This window comes from Cololabis saira, chromosome 2 (genome assembly GCF_033807715.1).
Source record: "Cololabis saira isolate AMF1-May2022 chromosome 2, fColSai1.1, whole genome shotgun sequence".
Taxonomy (NCBI): domain Eukaryota; kingdom Metazoa; phylum Chordata; class Actinopteri; order Beloniformes; family Belonidae; genus Cololabis; species Cololabis saira.
The window spans coordinates 36,549,303-36,571,319 of NC_084588.1; the positions used below are offsets into that span (position 1 = coordinate 36,549,303).

Consider the following 22,017-nt stretch of genomic DNA (forward strand, 5'->3'; position numbering starts at 1 on the left):
TATCACTAACAACTTAAATAAAGGAAATAACTATCAAGATTTATGAAAAATGATACTTCCATCCACAATGTTTTTTCAGAGAAGACAAATGGCAATATGACATTTTCTCAAACCAGCACAGGAAGTTAACTGCAACTACAACAACATCGAATGACAAAGGACTATATATCATCAGAAATAAAGTACCTAAAAAGAAAAAAAACAGACATTATTTTTGGTCACTCAGTCACACTGCTGTTGTCTGGGTCACAGCAGCAATGAGGGCGGCACCTTTTCCACTGCCTTCCTCTGACGGCAGGAACGTCACGTCACACTGAGGAGCCATGACTTTCACAGTGTTTTGAAGGATTTGAGAGAAACTAGAAAAGGCAACAGAAGAAAGAAATAAGTTTTGTATTGTTAAAAACATTTTAAACACTGATAATGCATGAAAAAACTGAAGTGACTGCTGCAGGATTCACACAACAAAAACAGTAAAAGTAACTCACTGTGGATGTAGTTTGTAGAGTGCCCCATCTACTCCAACAGTGATGTTCAGATGGTCCAGTTCTCGATTCTCTCTGATCTTATCGACCACTGCCGCCAGTCCTGCCCCACACAGCTGAGCTGCACGACGTGACACTGCCCCACATACCTAATCAACAATGAACACTTTTATCATTATTGCAACAGTCACCGGTCTGTTGGTGCCACAATGGAGTCAGACAATACACCTCCGTAAAGCAGTGAAAAAACATTACTCAACATGAGGTTGCACCATGATTTGCAGCAAGACAAGGAATTACACTTTTAACCTCCAATTTAAGACTAGAAGTAGGGCAACAGCCACTGCCAAAGTGCAGAGCTTAGATTTGAACCCTTCTTTCGTAAAATTAGTATACAGTGAAAAAGGAAAATATCAAATATTGAAAATAAATTTTTTCTTTTTGAATTTTTTGAAAGACATTAGCTTCAATCTTACCAGCCAACTCCTTTCAGCCATGTCTGTGATGATGTGCCTCTTTAGTTTCCCCCTGTTTTTCCTTGTGTATGTTTCTTTCTCTCTTTATGTTTCTATTTATTTTATTGTTTAGGATGTTTTTTAGGCTGAAACAATTTGGAAGAGCATGTAGACACAGGTTGATGACAACATGCGGGAAACTTAATTGTTGCCTGTAACCACGTCTTGTTTGAGGGTACATATTCATGGGAAATGAAACTCATGGGAAAAGAAAATTAACAAAAACTTCTCCCATTTGTCATATACAGTATTTTATTCAAAAACACAAGCTTTGCCAGTCTAGCCTTTTATTAAACAAATTACCTCCTCAACTATTGAAAACATCCTCTTGTTACAGGCACACACCGTCCTGAAGGACTGGGAATGTTCAGGCTGCTTTATCCATCTGCGTCAATTTCATGTAAAGGGAACGCTGTCACTTCGACGCCGTCATTGACCTTTCGAAGTTCTGCGTTGGATTCACAGGGTCTCGTTAGTGTAGGAGTTCACTGGCAAAAACTCTGAAACCAGTTGTGTGAACGGTCCCTTATGTGGGTCTGAACGTGTGGCAACTTCACTGGCTAGGCTTTAGCTGTATAACTGCAACAAGGAGACAAACACTTGACAATCACTCCCGTTACACTACAAGCCATTTGGTCCTCATGATGTTGTGACAGGTGAGTAGGCAGGTGAGTAGGCAATAGTAGAGCTAAGTGGCCACTAGAGGGAGACAACACACTCACACAAATGAAGACAAAAGCTGCTAAAGAGATATGCAGATTAATGTGACATATTTTTATAAGTGACAAAACTTTTATGAATTAAGATTCGGAATTTAGTCTACACAGAGTTTTCCTTTATTCTCCATTTGAAACAGATATTTAGGCTCAAATACTCCACACGTTTTCAAGGTTTCTTCTAAACAGCAGACCTTTTTTGGTTAGATCCAGTAGTGCTTCACTCAAACACATCCCACTGGTCAGCTTTTCAAAACTAAACACAAAGATTATCACTTGAGCCTGAGGAAGACACATTTGCAAAAATAAAGTTGGTTTACAGGGAGCATGCTCACACAAGAGGATGTCAAAAGGTGTAATGAAAAGACTCATCATCACCCAGCCACCCCACCCCGACTCTGTGTTTATAAATATCTTTGACATCTCACAATGTCTCAAAACCATATAATGAATGCCACAACACCTTAGTTCAGTCCACTCAAAAAGCATCTTGAAACAGAAGGAGATTTATGGTTTTATCAGCTGTATGGCAGGTGGGAGAAAAGCCAAGGATCAGCTAAAGATTAGACAATTTACAAGATACACTATCAGCAATAATTCACAATCAATAGACAACATTGTACTAGAAAGCAATTATCATTGTGTCTGGAAGTCATAAAGTCTGTCAGATGAAACTGCTGACTCGTGTGGTCAGTGAAGCAAACTATTTTCAATCTAAATGTTGAGTTTGTCTCTGGGATGAAAGTTTTCCAGAAAAAACAGAGTCACTGAAATGTCTCTCCTCCATAAATTCCCTAAAATACCTTCATACTAGAAAACTACTGGACCACACCGACCTGGTGTGGTCCAGTACCACAACCCTGGACTGGGATGTAGTCATAGATAAATCTGTATGTCTTTTGAACAACTGCTGAAATTCCATCTCAAGCCCACACACAAACAATATTTAAAATCTGCAAAAACTACAAAAATAGAACGAATGGATTAATTGAACCACCATTTATTGATTTCAGTCAGTGATAACTTAACAATCTCAATATTTTATCTCAGATGTCCCAACTCATTTTTCTCCCATCAGCATCATTTAAAGGAGAGTACAAAATAAGTCTGTTGACCCCTGAAATGACTTTGCTCCTTCACGCCAAGTTTTGCCTTCTCCTTGCCACTGACGTCTTGTGTCCTCCTCTTTGCCACACCTCTCGAATCTTTCATCAATCACACTCTTGTGTCATGCCTGCTTATAGTCAAGTCAAATCAACTTTATTTATATAGCACATACCAAAGTGCTTCACAGAAAAAATAAAACAGAACAGCTTGTACATTATAACATGACATCAAATGGATCTAGTGCATCAACACTTTATAAATTAAATAAATATAATATATATAATATAAATATAAATGTTAAAATGATGGCACTAAAAAAATCTTACTATACAAACAGCCCTGTGCCAGTTGCCACGTCTCCCCAAGCCAAGCTGATCCAAAGCTATTCTCCTTAACTGCCATAGAACAAGTCCACCTAAGCATATTTTTTTTTTACATTTTTACATGCTGTAGTGACATTTTTTGGAGTATTTTAATTGGCAATGAATCAACACAATCCTTACTAAAAATTGCAAAACTACAAAAAAGTGCAACTACAAAAAAATTTAAATAGTATAGTATATCTGTAAATACAGAAATTCCATAGCTATATCCCTATATCCTATATAATTGTCAGTGTAAAAAAGTTGCCCGAATTCATTTGAAACGACATGAAATTAATTTTGAGTTCGTTCATAATTTAATTTTTGATATACACTTTTTTTCTTTACAGTAAATTAATACGAAAATAACATGGGCATTGTGCACAATTTGCCAAAAGACATCTAAATCTAAATAAAACTATTTACAAAAGTGAAATCAAATCTCTAAGTTGGCCAGATACTTTTGAGCATAGAAATATTTGTGTAAAACCATATTCATTCATAAAAAGTGCAATACATTTTTTCACATCATCTCTCTGACCACCTTGTCTGTATTGGAATCATCAAGACCACATTCCCCTGGTTTAACTCGTGCATTTTTTCAGTTGTACTAGCTCAGTTCATCTAATAAAATGTAATTCACAACTCTCACTTGTATACAGTGGTGTTCCCCAGGGCTCTATCCTTGGACCTTTCTCTGTATCATTTACTCATAACCTCTCTGTCATATTTCTGTAGACAATATTCAACTCCACTGCTATGCAGATGACACCCAGCTCACCAACCCCAACGATAAACCATCCTCTCCAGTGGAGCATCCACAACAGCTGTATAAAACATACAAAACAGAGAAAAAAGAGAAGAAGGATGAAAAATAAGATGTATATGAACTTTAAATACGGATGTGCAAAAACAATTAGATGTAAACAATGTGCAAACACAAAATATAATAAAACAAGTTGCATAAAATAGCAACTGAATAAAAGCAGCAGGTTAAACCTGTTCCGGACTCTTCCCTGTCTGCCCGATGTGAGTTATTGAACAGTGATGGAATGTGGTATGAATGATTTCCTGTATCTCTCTGTACAACAGTGCTGTCTTAGTCTATTTGAGAAGGTGCTCCGCTGTCTTGGTGGAGAGGATGGTCAGGGTTATCCATGATGGGTACCAGTTTGTTTAGTTTAGTTTGTTCTACCACAGTTCCAAAACTGTCCAGTTGGCACCCTAAGACGGAGCCTGCCTTCTTGATCAGTTTGTTCAGTCGGGTGGTGTTGCTGGCTCCGATGCTGCTTCCCCAACACACAGCAGCAAAGGAACGCTGCTGGAGACAATAGACTGGTAAATGATCTCAAACCCCTGGCTGCAAACACGGAAGGATCTCAGCTTTCGGAAGAAGTAGAGTCTGCTCATCCCCTTCCTGTACACAGCATCTGTGTTGGATTTTCAGTCCAGTCTATTGTCGATGGTCACTCTCAGGTACTTATAAGTCTTGACAATCTCCACCTCCTGCCCCGTGATCTTCAGTGGCAGTGAAGGAGTCCTCTTACCTCCGGAGATCTATCACCATCTCTCTGGTCTTGGTCACATTCAGGTGTAGGTGATTCCTGTCGGTCCACTCTACAAACCTGTCCGCCAGTGCTGTGTGCTCCTCCTTTCTTACCTCTCTTATACACCCTTCAACAAAAAGAGTCATCAAAGAATTTATAAAGGTGGAAGAAGTTATTGTTGTATTGAAACTCAGTGGTGTATCAGGTGAAAAGGCACAGAGACAGCACAGTCCACTAAGGAGCCCTAACCACAGGACACTGCCAAGACAGGTTGGCCAACACCAGCCTCTCCCAGTGTTTTATTTTCTTGGTGGTACAGTCCACATATTGTTGGAATGTGGGTAGGAGTTTGTCCAGAGTTATGTGATTAAAGTCCCTGGTTATAACCGTGAAAGCATTGGGATGTTGAGTCTGTACCTTGGCAACACTGGAACTGAGGAAGTCACAAGCCGCCTCGGCGTCTGCTGATGGCGGGAGGTAGGCTGATAACTGAGACAGATGTGAATTCCCAAGGCCGATACTATGGATGCATTCCTACAGCAAGCAGTTCAATATCTGGACTACAAAGACGTTCCTTCACATGCACATGACAGGGATTACACCATTTTTCACTCACATATAGTGCAATCCCTCCACGTCTCCTCTTCCCACTGCTCGTTGAGTTGCTGTTGGCTCAAACAGTGCTGAAGCCAGGTACGGCTGTGCTCCGGGCCGGGATGAGTGAATGAATCCATGTTTCCGTAAAGGGCATACCAGCCTAGTACATACATGTAATTAACCTCTAATTAATACTTTAACTGAAAGAAAAAAAAATAGCAGTGCTTGCCATTTCACGTGGACCTAAAAGGAAATATAGTTTGCTCAACAACAACAAAAAAGAAGGTTACAGAATGTTGTGGTTGTAATGAAATGAGTGCTGTGACATGCATTGATGACAATACTACATTGATAAGGTATTACAGCTTCATTTCCAACCGTTGTGCTCATTTTTAAATCTTCATAGTGACTGGTTTAATAGGATGATGTCAGTCAACAGAGTTTACAGCATTGTAAATCAGTGTTTTGTGCAACCCACATCCTTGACACATTAAATACTACATGATGTAAAGTTGGGTGAAGGAACAGATGAGGAAGCTGAATAATTGTACTGACAGATGTGACTGTGATCATGTCACAGAACGCTACAAATCTGAATGGCTGGCATTGTTTAAGACTCAGGCTGCCCAAGAGTAAGTGATAAGATTGTGTTATGTCACTTTCCCCTCAAATGCCCCTAAATGCTCTCAAGTTAGAGAAAAAGTCTGTTTGTTTATAATATGTCACCTTTAAGTCTTCCTACCCTCAATGTAACATCTCTAACTTCACAGAATGTACAAACATATTTATTACCTTTTCAAAGAAAATCATTTTTGGTCTCCATGGATAGACTTCCCATCTATTTCATATTTAATTTCTGATTTCATTACCAAAAACGATATTTGAAATGGGATGTACACTAGCGGTTCCACCGCTGCTCCAGCATGGATCGGCTGCTGGAGCCAGCTGCCACAGCAGAATGTTTCAGGAACCTTTCAGTGGAAGTCCGCTGTCACAGACAGTACCGGTATTATATTACCTATTTCAACAGATCTAACCTCTGCTATCCGCAGTGAACACTGGTCCCAGTGAAGCTCTGCAAGTCCTCGTTTCAGTTTCAGCAGCACTCATTTTGGATGTCGTTTCTGTAGCAACACTTGGAATGAGGATGCTTGATAATAATAAATGTAAATATATATTATTGTTTGGCATAAGCTAAATAGGCTAAATTAAACCGTGATCAACTCAAGGTGGGCACGGTCCAGCTGCTGTTTGGGTCACGTCACAGGAGGTTTGTCCTGCTCTTCTTATACCTCTATGGTTCTGACACTTGAAGCTTATGTGGTTGTGTTCTTATTCGTGAAAACTTCAATGGAGAGTCATGAAGCAACTTTTCTTCCCCCTTCCTTTTCTTTTGTCCTTCCTTCCTCGTGCTTGTCTCTCTATCATGTGTATCCTTGTATGTCCCTGATCTGGAGGGCATGGTGCTGGTCCAACAGCTTACAAATGTGAGCAACATCACCAATCATCAAGAACTGCAGTTAATCACCAGCTGGTCACCCAACCCTCACCAATTATATTTGTGTTCCATCTCTGTATGCAGCCAGGTAAAGAAAAAACAACAAAAAAACAAAGTTTCTGTTTGTTTTAGTGATTAAAAACACCCTGTTTCTTGTTCTTTACATTAAGCCGTTCTGTTCCTCTCTTTGGGTGATTAAAGATGAAAGTGATTTTGCCCCATTTATTGCAGTAAATCTTTTTAGTTTTTTTGGACCTAACCTTTTGAAATGTGTGAAGAAACCAGACAAACTGATGTAATACAGGAACTCTGCTGCATATATCATAAATGCATGCTGGCTGTTATTTTAAGTCAAATTGTATTGCCACTGTTACATTATTTAAGCTTGATATTGACTTTGAGTAGGTTGCCAAAAAAAAGGACATGCTGCTTTATGTGTACAACAGAAGTTTCATGCTTTTACTTTACAATCAAATGGTTACGGTACAGTGAATCTAAACTTTCATCAAGATTCTGTAAACATAATGCTCACTGGCTATTTAAAACAACATGATCATAATTACCAAATTTATATTTCCAATTTATCAATATATTGTCATGATTATGCTCAAACAAGTGAAATCACAACACTACATTACACTTTACTATTTTACACTGAGTAGTTTGTGAAAGCAATACTATTGCACAGTAAACAATACATGCTAACGAGACAGTATTGGTATCATCCAGCAGTGTACTGGATAATAGTCCTTTCACCATGCTTAATGACTGTTACATTCTCATTGACTTTTATGGTGGAAGCAGCTAAAAGTGAAGCTGAACTGCTGCTCTGAACTACTGAGACATCAGCTGCTTCAAAGGCTTTGTGCTGATGCCACTGGACTATTCCAGTCTCTGCATAAGAGAACCAGTGACTGTAATTTTGTTGCTAAAACACCAACATCTCAAAGTTGACAAGGAAAGGGAATAAAAGCATTGGTAATGAAAAAGAAAAACAGCTTAATCTTTAGACTTTTCTATTAGCAGCATACTTCACAATGTCATGATTAGGCTTTCAGTACAGCAGATACAGTATTTTCCCCAAAATAAACACATTGATATTAAGAGCAAAACCTCAGCTTCATAGTTTCATACAGGTTCAGGACTTCTTCACACCTGAATTGTCCATTTGACTCTGTTATTCAGCAAGCCTTTCAAGTACCTGCAGGTTTGCTTGTTTTTCGTGTGTGTGTGCATGTGTGCATGTGTGTTGCATTGTAGCTTTTTCATCTTGAATGTCCTTGTCATGATTCTCCAGAAGTCAGAGCCCGTGCTCCGTATGTTTGGCAGGTGAGGCTCTCATATCATCCAGGTTCTTGGCCAAATGTGAGTCGGGTGGGCTAGATGTGTGCCTTTTCTGCTGGGAACAAACATCTATCTGTGTTTGTGCTGTTGGTTTTGATGGGTGCGTGTGTGCAAGAAGCGTCGCTGCGGTGGCTGCGTGTCACTGTAACTCTGAAGGTGTTTGTGTGCTGCAGCTCCTTCTTGTCCTCTTCTGACACTTTAATGAAGGGACACCAAGCAAACGCTTGACGGAAACCAGCACGAAACCTGGAGGAAGACATGGAAACAAATTATAAATAGGTCATAATCTCTGTTCAAAACGGTAAAATGATTCCTTTTCAAAATAATGCATTGACTTAAATAGTCAAAACAGACAGAGTGGATGTGTACATGTCTTCTACCTTTTATTTAGACAGCAGTAAATAATGGGATTATACATGGTTGAACTCATAGCCAACCAAAATATGGCCAGATAAACCTGACAAAGAAACAAAAAGTGGTCAGTGAACATGAAATCTGTGGCAACAATGCAAACCAAGCAGAGAGGCAGCCGTTAACCTGCTGAATGTACTGTTGCTTGTAAATGTCTCTATTAAACGACCCCAGAATAAAGTAGATGTGGTAGGGCAGCCAGCAGAGGGCAAAGGTCACCACCACAACAACCATCATCTTCACCACCTTCAGGAAAATCCCAGAGAAAGCACAAGTAAACCGAAGTTTCTGCCGCATTTCCAAGTCAATTTATGTCATTTTAAGAGGATGTGGAAGTCGAAAAAAGAGACAGAGACCTTTCTCTTTGCTGTCATCTGGCTGTGATAGTGGTCCGATGCCTCTCCAGGGATGTGACCTCCCCACAGCGATCGGCCGACTAAACTGTAGGTCACCAGCATCACCAGCAGAGGGAGCAGGTAGATCAGTAATATCACTGCGTACTGATAACTAGACACACACACACACACACGCACGCACGCACGCACGCACGCACGCACGCACGCACGCACGCACACACACACACACACACACACACAGCAAGAAAGTGGGGACATTTACTCATCAGTTGAAATCTTGTGGCCTGTTTTGAATCTTTTTTTAAATATCTTTCCTTCACCTTAGTTGATGTGTTCCTCCATAATCGTCAGGCCAGTCGACCAGGCACACAGTCCTGGGGTAGTAAAATCTCGTCACGCTGTAATAACACTGAGGGAAAGCCAGAGAGAAGGCGACAATCCAGATCCCAGCAATCACAACCTTTGTGGAGGTGGAGGAGAGGCGAGGTTTCAGAGGGTGGATGATGGCCATGTACCTGGAGCAGCAAGAAAAACTTGATTTGTTTAATAATGAGCTGACACGTGTGTAACAAATATTTTTCATTCGCCAAGCTATCTCTAGTTCCAGTTGAGGAAATTAATAATATTTTGAAATGGTAACATTTCTGTAATATACAGTATCTGCCAAAGTGTAGCCTGAAAATACTTTATATTAGAATTATTCTGAGATTAAAACTAATAACTGTGAAATAAAGGCTCATTCTCCAACTAATCTAATCAGTGAGAACTTCTGGTTAAAAAGTCCTGTTCTGAGTTAAATGTCATTGAAATTAATACTCAGCTTTGTTTTGGAGAAAGGGAATCTAAAGTCGGACTATTCCTGCAGCAAAAACATACTGGTTTCTGAGTTCCTGTCCTTGCTTGTGTCCTGACCACCTGACAAACCTTAATATTTCAGTCCTTCACACCTCAGTGTAAGGGAGACATGACCAAATACGCTGACAAAGACAGAAGTAACTGCAGACATGTAGCTTTAATATTAAATACACAGTTGCATGAAAAGGTTTACTTAACCCTTGTAATTAAATACGTTTATGCACTAATTTGTCATAAAATCTGATCTAATCTTTATCTAATAATAGACAAACACAATGTGCTTAAGGTGATTTACTACAATGTGAATTCCTGGCATTTTTTTTCATTGCAACAATGAAACATTTACAGTGCTGGAGGAAGAAGTAGGTAATAGATTCAGTGGTAATGGGGTTCACTTAATTAAAGGAGTTTGCAAGTGTGTTTTAGAAACATTTGTTCATGAGACAAATCTGCTAATGTGAACTATGCTTCATGAGAAGGAGCTCTCTGAACACACTGTTAAGAGTAGTTATAAGGCTGGAAATGGAAAAGCAAAGTAATGTCAAAGTGTTTGGGCATTCATCAGTCCACACTTACATAAATTGTCTATAAAGGAGACATTTTAGTACTGTGGCTACTCTTCCCAGAAGTGGGTGCCCAGCAAAGATGGCAACAAAGGCCAACACGGAAATCTAATGAGGCGAAGAAGAAGCCAGAAGGCTACAAGGCAACATAACTAATGTTTGCTAAAGACCACCTTGACAATCTGCAGCACCTAATGGAAAAAACATTTTGTTAACTGATGAAACCAAAGTCGAATTGTTTAGAACAAATAGGCATACGACATACATTTAAACCTTATATCAAAATATCATCCCAATGGGGAAGTATGGTAGAGGGAGGATCATGATTTGGGCTTGCTGCCTCAGAATCACCTGATTGAAGTCAAAGGATGTTCGACCAGCTAATAACTCAAAGGGTTCACTTACTTTATACATTTAAAACTCTCAAACCTAATGGGAAACTAGTGCAGAAACCCACTAATTAAAAGGGGTTCACATACTTTTCCTTTTCTCTTGTAAATTCTATGATCATAACAATGAGGACGTGTTCTGGTCTCCGTCCATGTGTAGAGCAGTAGCCAAGGTTTCCCAGCAGGACACCGTGTGCGACATGCTTGGTATTATTCAGTTCAACTGTCAATAATGTGAACGTTAATGTTTGTTTTTTGTTGTAGTTTTTGTATTTTAACATCTCAAATGAGTGACACCTAAAGCCTCTCAAATAATGCCTGTCTTTCCCCGCTCCACTGCGTTCAAGTCATTTTCGGTTTAAAGATACTAATGAAGTTGAAATTAGACAAATTTTCACTAAATAGCAAAACTCAGTCTGTCATCATTTTAGTGAAATTATCCAGCTGAGGCTGTGAATCATAAATATGACGCACTGCATGATTTGTGAGTAATAAAAGTAAGATCTTACGTAAAGATTACATTTCTATTAACGTTCTTCTTCAAATATTAAGCTTGTTTTGCTTGACATAGTCACAAATCGCATCAGATCCACCTTAAAATATAAATTTGTTTTTGTCTTTTTATCATTCTTTTTTTGGATGCAGCAGAGAGCTGTGCTGGTACACACTGTTCAGTTTTAGAGACCAAGAATTGTGTCTTGTAGGTAATGTTTGTGGTTGTCTTGCTTTCTGCTGCAGGTGATAAATGATTCATCTGAAATAAATGATTCCAGGATCTGAACACTGAAACAATAAAGAGTTGTTTTCTCAGAATGAGAGGAATTTTAGAGCTGAGCCAAGAATCTTTCCAGGACATATTATATTACAAGCATTATTGAATGGGATAATATGGGAAAAATAAATTAAATTGAAACAACCGCATTACAGTATTCTCTAAAGCTTCTACCTACTTGGGGTAAATAAGACAAATTTTACAAACACAAGATGCATATTAAGATCATCTTCCACAGAAAGGGATTTATCATGTGAACTGAAAACTTGATCACCAAATAGCATTAAATGGATCAGTTTTATCCTAACAGTTGTTGGGCCAAGTGTACATCAATGGGTGAGTTTACACAATCGGAAGCAGACTGATACCACAGCTCAAGGATGTGCGCGGATCGTGTCAGATATTCCTGGATTTTCCTGTCCAATTAGCGGAGCCGCTGAATGAAAACAAAAACCTTAAATTTCCATCTTTGCTTTAGGCTGCACAGTCTTTATATAAGCATACTGGGTATTATTTGAGTTTATATTGCAGGCCTGTCACATTAAATAGAACAATTAATGTAAACATGTAACTCTGCATATGTTATAACTCAGGCAAGATTTATACTTACAACACACTGACCCTTCATGCTCCAATAAGCATTAATAACATCTGTGTCTCTGCCATGTGTTGACCCCTAACTCCTTCATGCAACAGTTGTCATCTGGATTGGGAAGTAGCTGCTGCTGTCCATATGTGCAGTTAAATGAATGAATGTCAAAAAGAAATGTTTTTCTTATCTGTAAAGAAACACTGACTGACTAGGAACCTCTAGAAAGAGTTGGTATTTGTAAACATGAATTACTTTAAAGTGATCCACAGATTATGGCCACAAAATTGCTGACAAAGACCCAAAGAATGACAAGTTAATTTCAGGATAATTTATCCCCATTGACCTCTATCTTAAATTCATGTATGCACTGCAATTAAAGCCAATGAGGAACGAAGCATTACCATATCAGAGTTTGTAGTAGAAGTATAGCATTGGGTCAAATGCTAGAAACTTACTGTACTTCTGAGGGGATTTGTTCCAGTAGTGGCTGTCAGATTTAGATTCAAGGGGAATTAATAAGTCAGCTACCTGTAACATGAAAAAGCTTATTAGGTATTTAAGGAGCCATCAGGTGAAGCGGCGTGATGGGTTTCTAAAGTACAAGGAAAAGCTGGAGGAATCATAGCAGTCATGTTTGGACCCAGCTTTTCAGAAACAAGAGAAATTCCCAGAAATATAAAGAGAAATTGTGGAACTCAATGTCCTGGATGACCTGTCATGTTAACTATAAGAAGTGCAGGCAGTCAGCTTTACGATGGACATTCGGACCTGTGACATGTCTGACCCGTTTCAATATACTCAACATTCCCTAATACTCAAACACCAAAGACCAGAATCAGTGTGAGCAATAAAAAAACAGCACTAGAGCATTGCTATTGAGCAGTAGATCTAGTGTAGGTGTCCCTGCAGCTTTCTAGAGAGCATTCTAACCTGTCCACTGCAATGGCAGCCATCGAGTATATCGACGAGAACATCGCTGTGATGGGGAAGAAGTTCTGAAACCTGCAGTAGCCCAGACCAAAGTACCAGTCATTGTGGAGCGCGTAGACAAAGTTAAAAAGAGTGTTGAAGGTTGCCATGGATACATCAGAAAAGGCCAAATTGACAATGAAGTAATTGGTAACGGTCCTCATGCGTCTGTGGGCGAGGATAATCCAGATCACAGTGACGTTTCCAGTGACAGACACCATTATGATGAGGGAGTAGGCTATGGCCCAGAGAGCCACCTGAGAGAGGAGATAAAAGGAGAGGAGATGAATTTATCCGTCTGTGATTTTGAAATGAATCACTGATTCACAGTCAGTATTCCTACATAATGATTTTTTTGTTAATACATTCTTACAACTAAAGAGCTGCATTTCTGTCAGTTTTGTTTGAATTGCCCTCATTAAGCTTTTCATTAATTTTAACTAATTCATTCTCACACAATCATCAGACTATAAATTCTTGCAGTATGAACTGAGTTGGATCTGGATCTTCAACTAGATTAATTTCTGGTCTGCACCAGTGTCTCCTACCTGCCAGTCCGGCTGCTGGAACTGATTCCCGATCGTCTCGTTTCCGTCGTCCAGCCAGTCAGCGGTCACCGATAGAGGAATCAAAGTGGCCTCTGGATCTAGTTCAATGTGTTGAATAACACTTTCAGCTTCCATAGTGACTCCCAGTTGACCTGGTGACAGAAAGTTTTTGTGTAACCCCATGCACATTGTGCTCAATCTTATGGAGGACCAACACTGACATAATTAGAAATAAAAGCAGAAATGTGTATATTTTGTTTTTCCTTTTTATTGTACATGCATTTTTGGTGTTTACATTTCCTTCTATCTTCTTTTTACTTTACATTGTGCATTTCTGCCTCATAATGCAAATGAGGAGGGCTGCCCTTGTTGGGTAGCTCTTGTACTATTGGTAAAAAAGGAAGAAGCAGGATTTGGCCAAAATCAACCAGCGGTGACACGCTGGGATAAACATACATACCCCTCACATTCTTGAAGTGTAGTATAAAACTGCTTCACAATCAGCCCTCACTGAAGACTGAATATTATCTAATGGTTGAATTTCTAAAATGATCTATTAATGTTATGTGGTGTATATTGCTGGTGTATATTAACTATAAATCTGGAAATTATTATAAGTTTTAGTCTTTAGGTTGTGCAATAGTTTTAATGTTGGTCTGATCCTGCTCCTTGCTGTTTATTGACCATAGTAGAGGAGCTGGACCAAGAAGGGCAGCCCTTCGCCTTTGCATAATGAGGCAGAAATGCATAAGGTAAAGTAAAAAGAGGAGATGAGGGAATGTAAAAACGGGGAATGCATGTACTGTATAAGGAAAAGGAAAAAAATATAAAATATATATATTTCTGCTTTTATATTTAATTATATCACTTTTGGTCCTCCATATAATCTGTCCTAATGAGGAATAGAGAGACTGTACATCAGCACAGACATTTCTTAGCTCAGCACAACAAAACAAAAAGCAACTAAAATATGAAAGAAAATGTGTAGAAGCTGTTTTATTCAACATACAACTCTGAGAACTTTTTTCATTTTATTCATGTTAGAGATTTTGAATCACAAACGATTTATTCTTTTCAGATTCTGGAAATGTGCGTAACAATATCCAGAAAATACCTGAGTTAATCATATTACACCATATGTTTGTTTTGGCAAGGTCCACACCGTTCTGGCAGCCAGATCAAACGTGGGATATGGGTTTTAAATATTTGCTTCATTGCTCAAACAAATCTTGATTTAAAATTCATTTTAAAAACTGTAACATGCCAAAAGTGTGAGAACCCAATATGTGTTACAACCGTTTGTCACACAATATATTTTCTGCGGCAGATACCTACACGTAACGGTGTGAGTAGGGATGCTTTGTACAAGAGTGAATCACATCGCCTTCAAATTCTTCATTTCCATGTGTTTCTTACCTCTCTGTTGCTGCTACTGCGTGGTGCGCGTTCTCCTCAGCTGTTGCAGTCCACAGCTGGTAATATCCACAGATTAGAGTCCTTGTGCGTAACGGACATCCACTTCCATCCATTTAGGACATTTCTCTGCATTCCTTTCTTTCACAGGAAAAATGCTTTCTCCCTTTCTCTCTCCCTCTCTCTGCTGAAACATGTTATAAGCTTTCACGCGCACATCGAGACTAGGGGACATTATGGCACACAGCTGTGCGTGTGGAGTAACTCCCTTCCCCTCTTACTCTCTGCCTGACTCTGGATGTTTCAGAGTTGCAGAGGCAAATACCAGACAGAGGGGTGGAGTAATCAATTAAAGACAAGGGATGCTCTCATTCCTCCACCCTCCAAGTTTACTCTGAGCTGTAGATTTTGGCAAGGAATGTGAAACTGGAATTTATTGTGAAGGACTTCTGTCTGTGAAAGGTGCCAAATCAAATAAATGTACTTATTTGGTTATTAAGGAATGGACAAGCAGTCTATTAAGGGATCAGTTCATCTTCTTCTCTCTTAATAAATGAGGGATACTAGATGAAAAACCAGAGCCATTGGATGGGGAGTGAGAAAGCTATATAAGGCACACACAAAATGAATTGGACAGATACTTACCAGATATATCAAAAACCATTTTGTGGTGTTTTTTGGAGAAAATGCCTGTCAAGTTTTCTTTAGCGATCTTCTGTTTCAGCATGTTGTGTGCAGAAGAAACACATTTACTTTGTTGCAGAGAGCTCATACCCCCTCACTCAAGCTTGAGCTTTAAAAGCAGTATGACATCTATGAATGTAGATAAACAAGCAAGAAGAAATTATCTCCCTTTCACAATATTATTATATTTTTAAATCCAGCTCATAAATTTAATTAGGACATTATAAACCATTATCTGCGGTCATTCCACATCAGTCAAGTGAGACTGTCCTCGTCGTGATGGGTAAGTTTGTGGGTTTTTTCCACAAAGGTGCCATTTTTATTGCACAGTGAGGTGAAAAAGGTACTAGTGGGTGATGGATTGTTTGCGAGGTGATGAGTCTTTTGAAAACCTTGTATTTGTCCTCCCGTAAATAAACGTCCTTCATAAACGACCATAAACGTCCTCCCAGTTGATGGTGTAGCTGAAGTTTTTATTGATGTTTTTCTTGCACAGCTCAGTTGTTAGCAGGCAGCCTAATTTCAAAATGTATTTGTTGTTACAATATCATTTGAAAATATTTGTTCCTCAAAAACAAAACATAAAGGGGAGGGGATTGTTCTGAGGCCATTATCTGGCAAATTTACTTTGATGCTAAGTTGCATCACGCAACTTCCATTAAGTTTCGACTAGTGGACATCCACACTGAGATTATCCTATGGGATATTTTGGAAAATTGGAGTTCATTTTCACCTCCATGATAGGAAGTAGTCCAGTCTCTGAGGACTATCGGGATGATGTTTGAATGTTACTAAGCTGTGGCCTTTTTGCATCAAACACATTGCTGAGTATTCTTCTCAAATAATTAAACTTAGCCAGTAGCACTGATTGTGAGTCTATGCTCAGGCAAACTTCAGATGTGCAGTATTAAATCATTTATTTATGTATTTATTCATTGATTTATTTGAGTACAGCAGCTAGTGTTCTGTCATGAACAGAATGTCTGTTCAATGACTTACCCTTCATGTGGTTGACTCAGATTTTTGCCATTTTCAGAAATGTCTTTAAGACTTTAGCTGTGACTCACATTTTTATTTCAGTCTTCTTGGCTGGGCACCCATTTCTAGGAAAGGTGGGCAGAGCATTAAGTGGTCTCCATTTGTACAGTTTTTCTAAGCATGAGCTGACGGATACCCAAACACATTAGAATAGGAGGTAGAATTTGCTGACCTCAGCTGCATGCATTCTTGGCTTTCCTTTTTTGTTTACAGTATGTGCTACATGTGTGCAAATTCCCACAGTCACATATTTTTACAAGCCAGGAGGGCCTGCTGACGGGTATCAGGGTATCAGACGTATACTGAAGAAAAGGTTGCAAAGTTGGTGTAACAGGACTCAATGTGTGTGGTACCTTCAGTGAATCTGTGGAATAGCAGTAAGTGACTTTTATGGAGCTGAAGCAGGACACGAAGGGGTATTGAAGATTTTGGTTTACCCTGACCTGACATAGATGGTGATGAAATGGGAAACTGCTCAGATTTGCTTTCCTTTTCATTGGCATAATAAGACTTCAGATATTTTTGATTTCTCAAGATGATAAAGTTGATGCATCAATAATATCCTGATTTATCAACAGTGTGATAGATAGATAGATCTTTATTGTCATTGTCACTGTGTACAACGAAATTAAAAGTGCTCTCCAGTCAGCGCATCATATAAAAAATAAAATAACTGAAACGTACATAACAATTGATTGGACAGAGCAGACACTCAGATGCCTCACTTTGTCAAGTGTTGATAAGTATTGACAGGAGCTAGTGGTGTTGGATACTGGACTCACAAGCCCAGTGGTTGGCAGATAAGAATACAGTGAAGGCTGATTGTTGCTTTGGGATACAAGCGTCCTTAACGTCTTTCTGTATAATCGTCAAGTGTGTCCTCCTAAATGCTTTACATCAGTCCTTTCATTGTCAAATGATGCACATGGTGCAGCGTAGATAGTGGATGTTAGTTTTTTTGAATTGGGGTTTTGTAGTACTTAGCTCCCTTGGAGTGTGGGTAGTACTAGCTATCCATAACAATTCAGAGAGTAATGAAGTACAAAGTTCTCACCATCCCAACAGCTCAAACCCCCAAAACTTCATGGTGTTTTGAGCAAACCACTTCTTTCTGAAGACCGGTTTTGAAGCCTGTTTTTCCTTATACGGGGTGAAGCCATGTCGCTCAGCAAGCTTACGGGAACATGCCCACCGCATGTCAATCAAAGTAAGCTTTGTCCTGGCAAATTTGGCCAAACCCCTACGAAATACTGCGGCTCTGCCGGCAGACATTTACAGTTCATGTCGTAAATATACTGTTTAATATGTTGACTTAACAGCCAAATCAAAGAAGCCCGTTGTGTTTAGCCGACGCTGGGTTAATACTAACGTTTGGTTGCTTCACTAAGCATGGTAGCATGACTGTTGAGGATGCAGAAGTGATAACAGCTACCCACTGGCTGAGGTGACTGTCAATCAATCATTGGAAAAAAAACAACATTTTCTTTATATAGACTCTCCCCTCAGAGTCATGGATGTGAAATCAAAATATTGAGACCAAAAGGATTTTTTGAACCAGCTCTAACCTGCTCTAAAGTTGGACATTTAATATGTGAGTCAAAGGAGATTTACCTTGCTTTTGGAGGCAGTCTATAGCATGAAGGGAGTCTATAGCGGCCAAACGGGGAACTGCAGCGAATCTTAATTCCGCATGAGCCTCAATGCAGAAGTTAGATGGTTGGCGCTTTGCTGCAACTGTTGTCTGCCTTAGGTCAAACACTAACGACTCATAATTACACAACCCCATCTGAAAAAAAGTTGTTTATAAAAGTCTGATATCCCTTTAAAGAAGATCAGATTGGCATGTCTTAGATGTTTGTGAAGGGCATGGTTTGAAGCATTGATTAAAGCCTAAACCAAACAGTTATGCTTGTGAAAACATCGAACAACCACTTTTGGGAAAGCTTTTCTGTGGGATTTGTCTGTTTGCTGATCCTAATAATGCCACAGGGCAGTCTCTGTGTGGCCTTTCAGCATAACCAGCAGGGGGCAAAGTTAGAATAGAATAGAATAGAATAGAATAGAATAGAATAGAATAGGCTTTATTTTTTCGCTCACTGAACCCAGATTTAAATAGTTACAAACAGTAATAGACAAATGGCTCTTATTAAACATATAAAAGTGAAAGGTGCAGCAGTATGAGGTAGACATGGTTGTTAAAAGGTGCATTGTTACAGCATATGATTGTGGTTATTATTATTATTATTATTATTATTATTATTACTATTATTATGTCTGTGCCTGTCTAGTGTGGTGGCCGATCCGAACCAGACAGTGATGGAAGTGACAGTTTATTGTTATACTGAATATAAAATATGCTACTTGCTAAATTACGCCAGAGATAACTGGAAATTCGTTTTTCATATATTTTTTAATAAATAATATTTTATGGCTTACGGTGGCTTAGTGGTTAGCACCGTTGCCTCACAGCAAGAAGGTCTCGGTTCGACTCCCAGGCCCGGCAGGGTCTTTCTGTGTGGAGTTTGCATGTTCTCCCCGTGCTTGCGTGGGTTCTCTCCGGGTACTCCGGCTTCCTCCCACAGTCCAAAAACATGCATATAAGGTTAATTGGTGATCCTAAAATTGCCCGTAGGTGTGAGTATACATGGTTTGTGTGTATATATGTGGCCCTGCGATGGACTGGTGACCTGTCCAGGGTGTAACCCCTGCCTCTCTCCTGAAATGAGCTGGGATAGGCTCCAGCAGACTCCCGTGACCCTGCAAAGGATAAAGCGGGTATAGATAATGGATGGATGGATGTTAAATATAGAGCTATATAGAAAAACAATTAACTATATATTGAAATAAAAGACAAACAGGGGTTTTTATAAGTGCAAACTATAAAAGTATCACATTATTTAAAATCAGGCAAACAAAAGCGCCAAAAAGAGGAGCAAGGACTGAGGCATGCATCAAAAAAGCAGAAAACAAGATATAGCCTATCGTCACAAATCTTTTTAGCCATTTTGTTGGAGTCTATTTTTCTTAGGGATAAGAAGAATAATTTAAAATCATTTAAAAAACAATCAAAGGAGGGTTTGCTATTCCTCCACTTACTACAATGAATATGATATTTTACCATGATAATAACTATATTTATTATGTCAGATACATTCGACTTCAAGTTATTTATATAGAGCTTTTCAAGACGTTTAAGTCTAAATAAATCCCCCCGGGTTTGTGTGCCGGATGCGGCTCCGTCCTCCGCCCATCACCGCCTCCAGCTCCGACAGGTGTGACGGTTTCACAACGCGGAAGTGTGTTGTCAACAGCGCAGGGAGACGTTTATTGAAGTCAGCCGTCCTCTCAGTCAGACGCGATGTCTGACAACGACGGGATCAGATACTGCCACAGATTCTCGTACACGCTTCTAAAATTCCTCCTGTTTTTCTACGCCTGTAGTTGGTGGGTGAGTACCGACTCGATGCGCGTTAAGCCTTAATTATGGGTCCGCGTTAAATCGACGCAGAGCCTACGGCGTAACCTACGGCGTAGGCCCTGCGTTGGTGTAACGCGGAACCATAAATCAGCCTTTAGAGGAGCGCGCCTTGGATTGGAAGGGTGTCCGCGTTTGTTTCAAGCAGGGCTTTTCTGAATGTGCTCCGAGTTTAGTCATATCAAATATAAACGACGCCTTTTATGTTTCAAAGTGCCTAACGTGAGTATTCGCTTCAGGGCGGTGTACCTGTGCAGTATTCCTCAGATCAAACCGCCTAGTCCACGCCCTGCTTTTACACCTCCACCTGTCAGATACTACTGTGTAAACACAGTTACAAACGAGGAACCGCAGATTGGTGTCTTTATGTAGTCATACTACACCAACACGTGAACGAATCGTTCTTGAAATATTTTTAGGTTGCAATGACACAATTACATTGTTCCAAATGATTGGCTTCCACTAATAATGGTTCATGGTTTTACCCAACTAATTCACAGAGTCTAGTTGCCTTAAAGGTCAAGGATTGGTTAATAGATTTTCCTCTCAACCCTGTTTATCATAACTGATATTGTACACATTTCTGGAAATGTTCTGCTATTCTATCAATTTTATACAAGCATGTCACACAATCAGAACTGAGCGTTACTCTCATTTTTGATTTTTAACACCCGTGCAACTCAATAACCCTTTCCGAGTTTCTTGGATCTGTTTTGAGAGCAAGATTGTGCTTTGTCTGTGGTGTCATTTTAAGAGGATGTCCTCTGAATCTGTATATATCATCTGGTTTTGTTCCTCTTTATTACTGTATCAGCGGCTTCTTCCATCCGTCTATTGTCACTTAATCATTGTAAAGACTCAGCATTATTCATAGTCCTGCTGGTGAGTCTAGTGTGGAACAAGAATGCATACACACTTCAACCATCCAAAAACTAAGAACATCTGGAAGTTCAGTCATTTTTAAAACCACTGTATTTACTTGCTTCTTTATTTGTTTCTACAGTTGGGTACAAACTGAATAGTGTGGGTATTATCACATCCTCCAGGAAACTGAGTCAAAATATTCAGAACCATATTCAGGCACTAAGCACTTTCACTTCAGTTCAGTTCAATCAACTTTTAAATGACTGCTTATTTTTTGCAAGTATTATTGAAATACAGCTTGTCATAAAATAACAGCCAGCTCAGTTGGGATCAAACTGAGAAACGTCCCCAGCTATTTAGGTTTGTGTTTCAAAATATCATTGTGTTTTGTTTTAGTTTTTTCTTCCCCTCCAACCTTGTTGATTGTCCTGCAGGACAGGATGTGCACATTTGTTTTATAATAGCTGCTGAGGATGTAAACAAGTTGAAGAGTGTACATTGTGCTGGAAGAACAATATCTGGAGGATAAGTAATACCCTGCTTACAGTAACTAAAGATTTAAACTCACTGACCAGTCCCTTTTTATATGACCAGCAATGGATCAGTGTTTAACTGTTGAGAATCAAACATAAACTGGAAAAAAAAAGCAGAGAGAAGACTAGAAAACCACAGATTATGTCTCACAGTCTGAAACACAGCCTGTGGTTTTCTTTGTTTTGGTTCTGTCCCCCCCCCGCCCAAAACAGTATGATGAGACATTATGTGAACTGCGTGTGGCATAAAAGGAGCTAGATGAAAAGATTAGTTTAGGATTGATATTGCAATCGAAAATTGATCTCAGTGGTTTGCTCTTTATTAGCTGAATCATATAATTAAAAGTAAAACAAACTTTTTTTTTTCTAAATCCTTGTATGTTT

At 39.3% G+C, this 22,017-nt stretch overlaps 2 protein-coding genes across 3 annotated transcripts in view; one reads left to right on the top strand and one right to left on the bottom strand.

The window, feature by feature from the left end:
• Positions 1-7,127: 7,127 nt before the first annotated feature.
• Positions 7,128-15,318, bottom strand: tacr2 (tachykinin receptor 2). 2 transcript variants are annotated; one of them, XM_061710863.1, is made up of 8 exons: positions 15,043-15,318; positions 13,627-13,778; positions 13,136-13,335; positions 9,259-9,453; positions 8,939-9,089; positions 8,709-8,828; positions 8,552-8,628; positions 7,128-8,417 (listed from the first exon to the last, which is right to left on the bottom strand). In XM_061710863.1, the coding sequence occupies exons 2-8, from the start codon at positions 13,759-13,761 to the stop codon at positions 8,207-8,209; spliced, it is 1,089 nt and encodes a 362-aa protein (XP_061566847.1). In that variant the 5' UTR covers positions 13,762-13,778; positions 15,043-15,318; the 3' UTR covers positions 7,128-8,206. The 2 variants fall into 2 exon arrangements, with proteins under 2 accessions (XP_061566847.1, XP_061566846.1); XM_061710862.1 differs by having other exon boundaries at positions 13,040-13,335.
• A 4,751-nt stretch (positions 15,319-20,069) lies between these two features.
• The window catches only part of tspan15 (tetraspanin 15), a 28,846-nt gene continuing 26,898 nt past the window's right edge, over positions 20,070-22,017 (top strand). Inside the window, exon 1 of the mRNA XM_061744612.1 lies at positions 20,070-20,209. Coding sequence (XP_061600596.1) covers positions 20,120-20,209 — 90 coding nt within the window. The 5' untranslated portion in view covers positions 20,070-20,119. The remainder of the gene's footprint in view (positions 20,210-22,017) is intronic.

Excerpts from the sequence above, each read along its gene's own strand:
- tacr2 (XM_061710862.1), bottom strand. The coding sequence starts at position 13,761 with ATGGAAGCTGAAAGTGTTATTCAACACATTGAACTAGATCCAGAGGCC. Across the intron at positions 13,336-13,626 it reads TCCAGCAGCCGGACTGGCAG|GTGGCTCTCTGGGCCATAGC; the intron begins GTAGGAGACACT and ends CTCCTCTCTCAG. Across the intron at positions 8,829-8,938 it reads AGATGACAGCAAAGAGAAAG|GTGGTGAAGATGATGGTTGT; the intron begins GTCTCTGTCTCT and ends ATTTTCCTGAAG.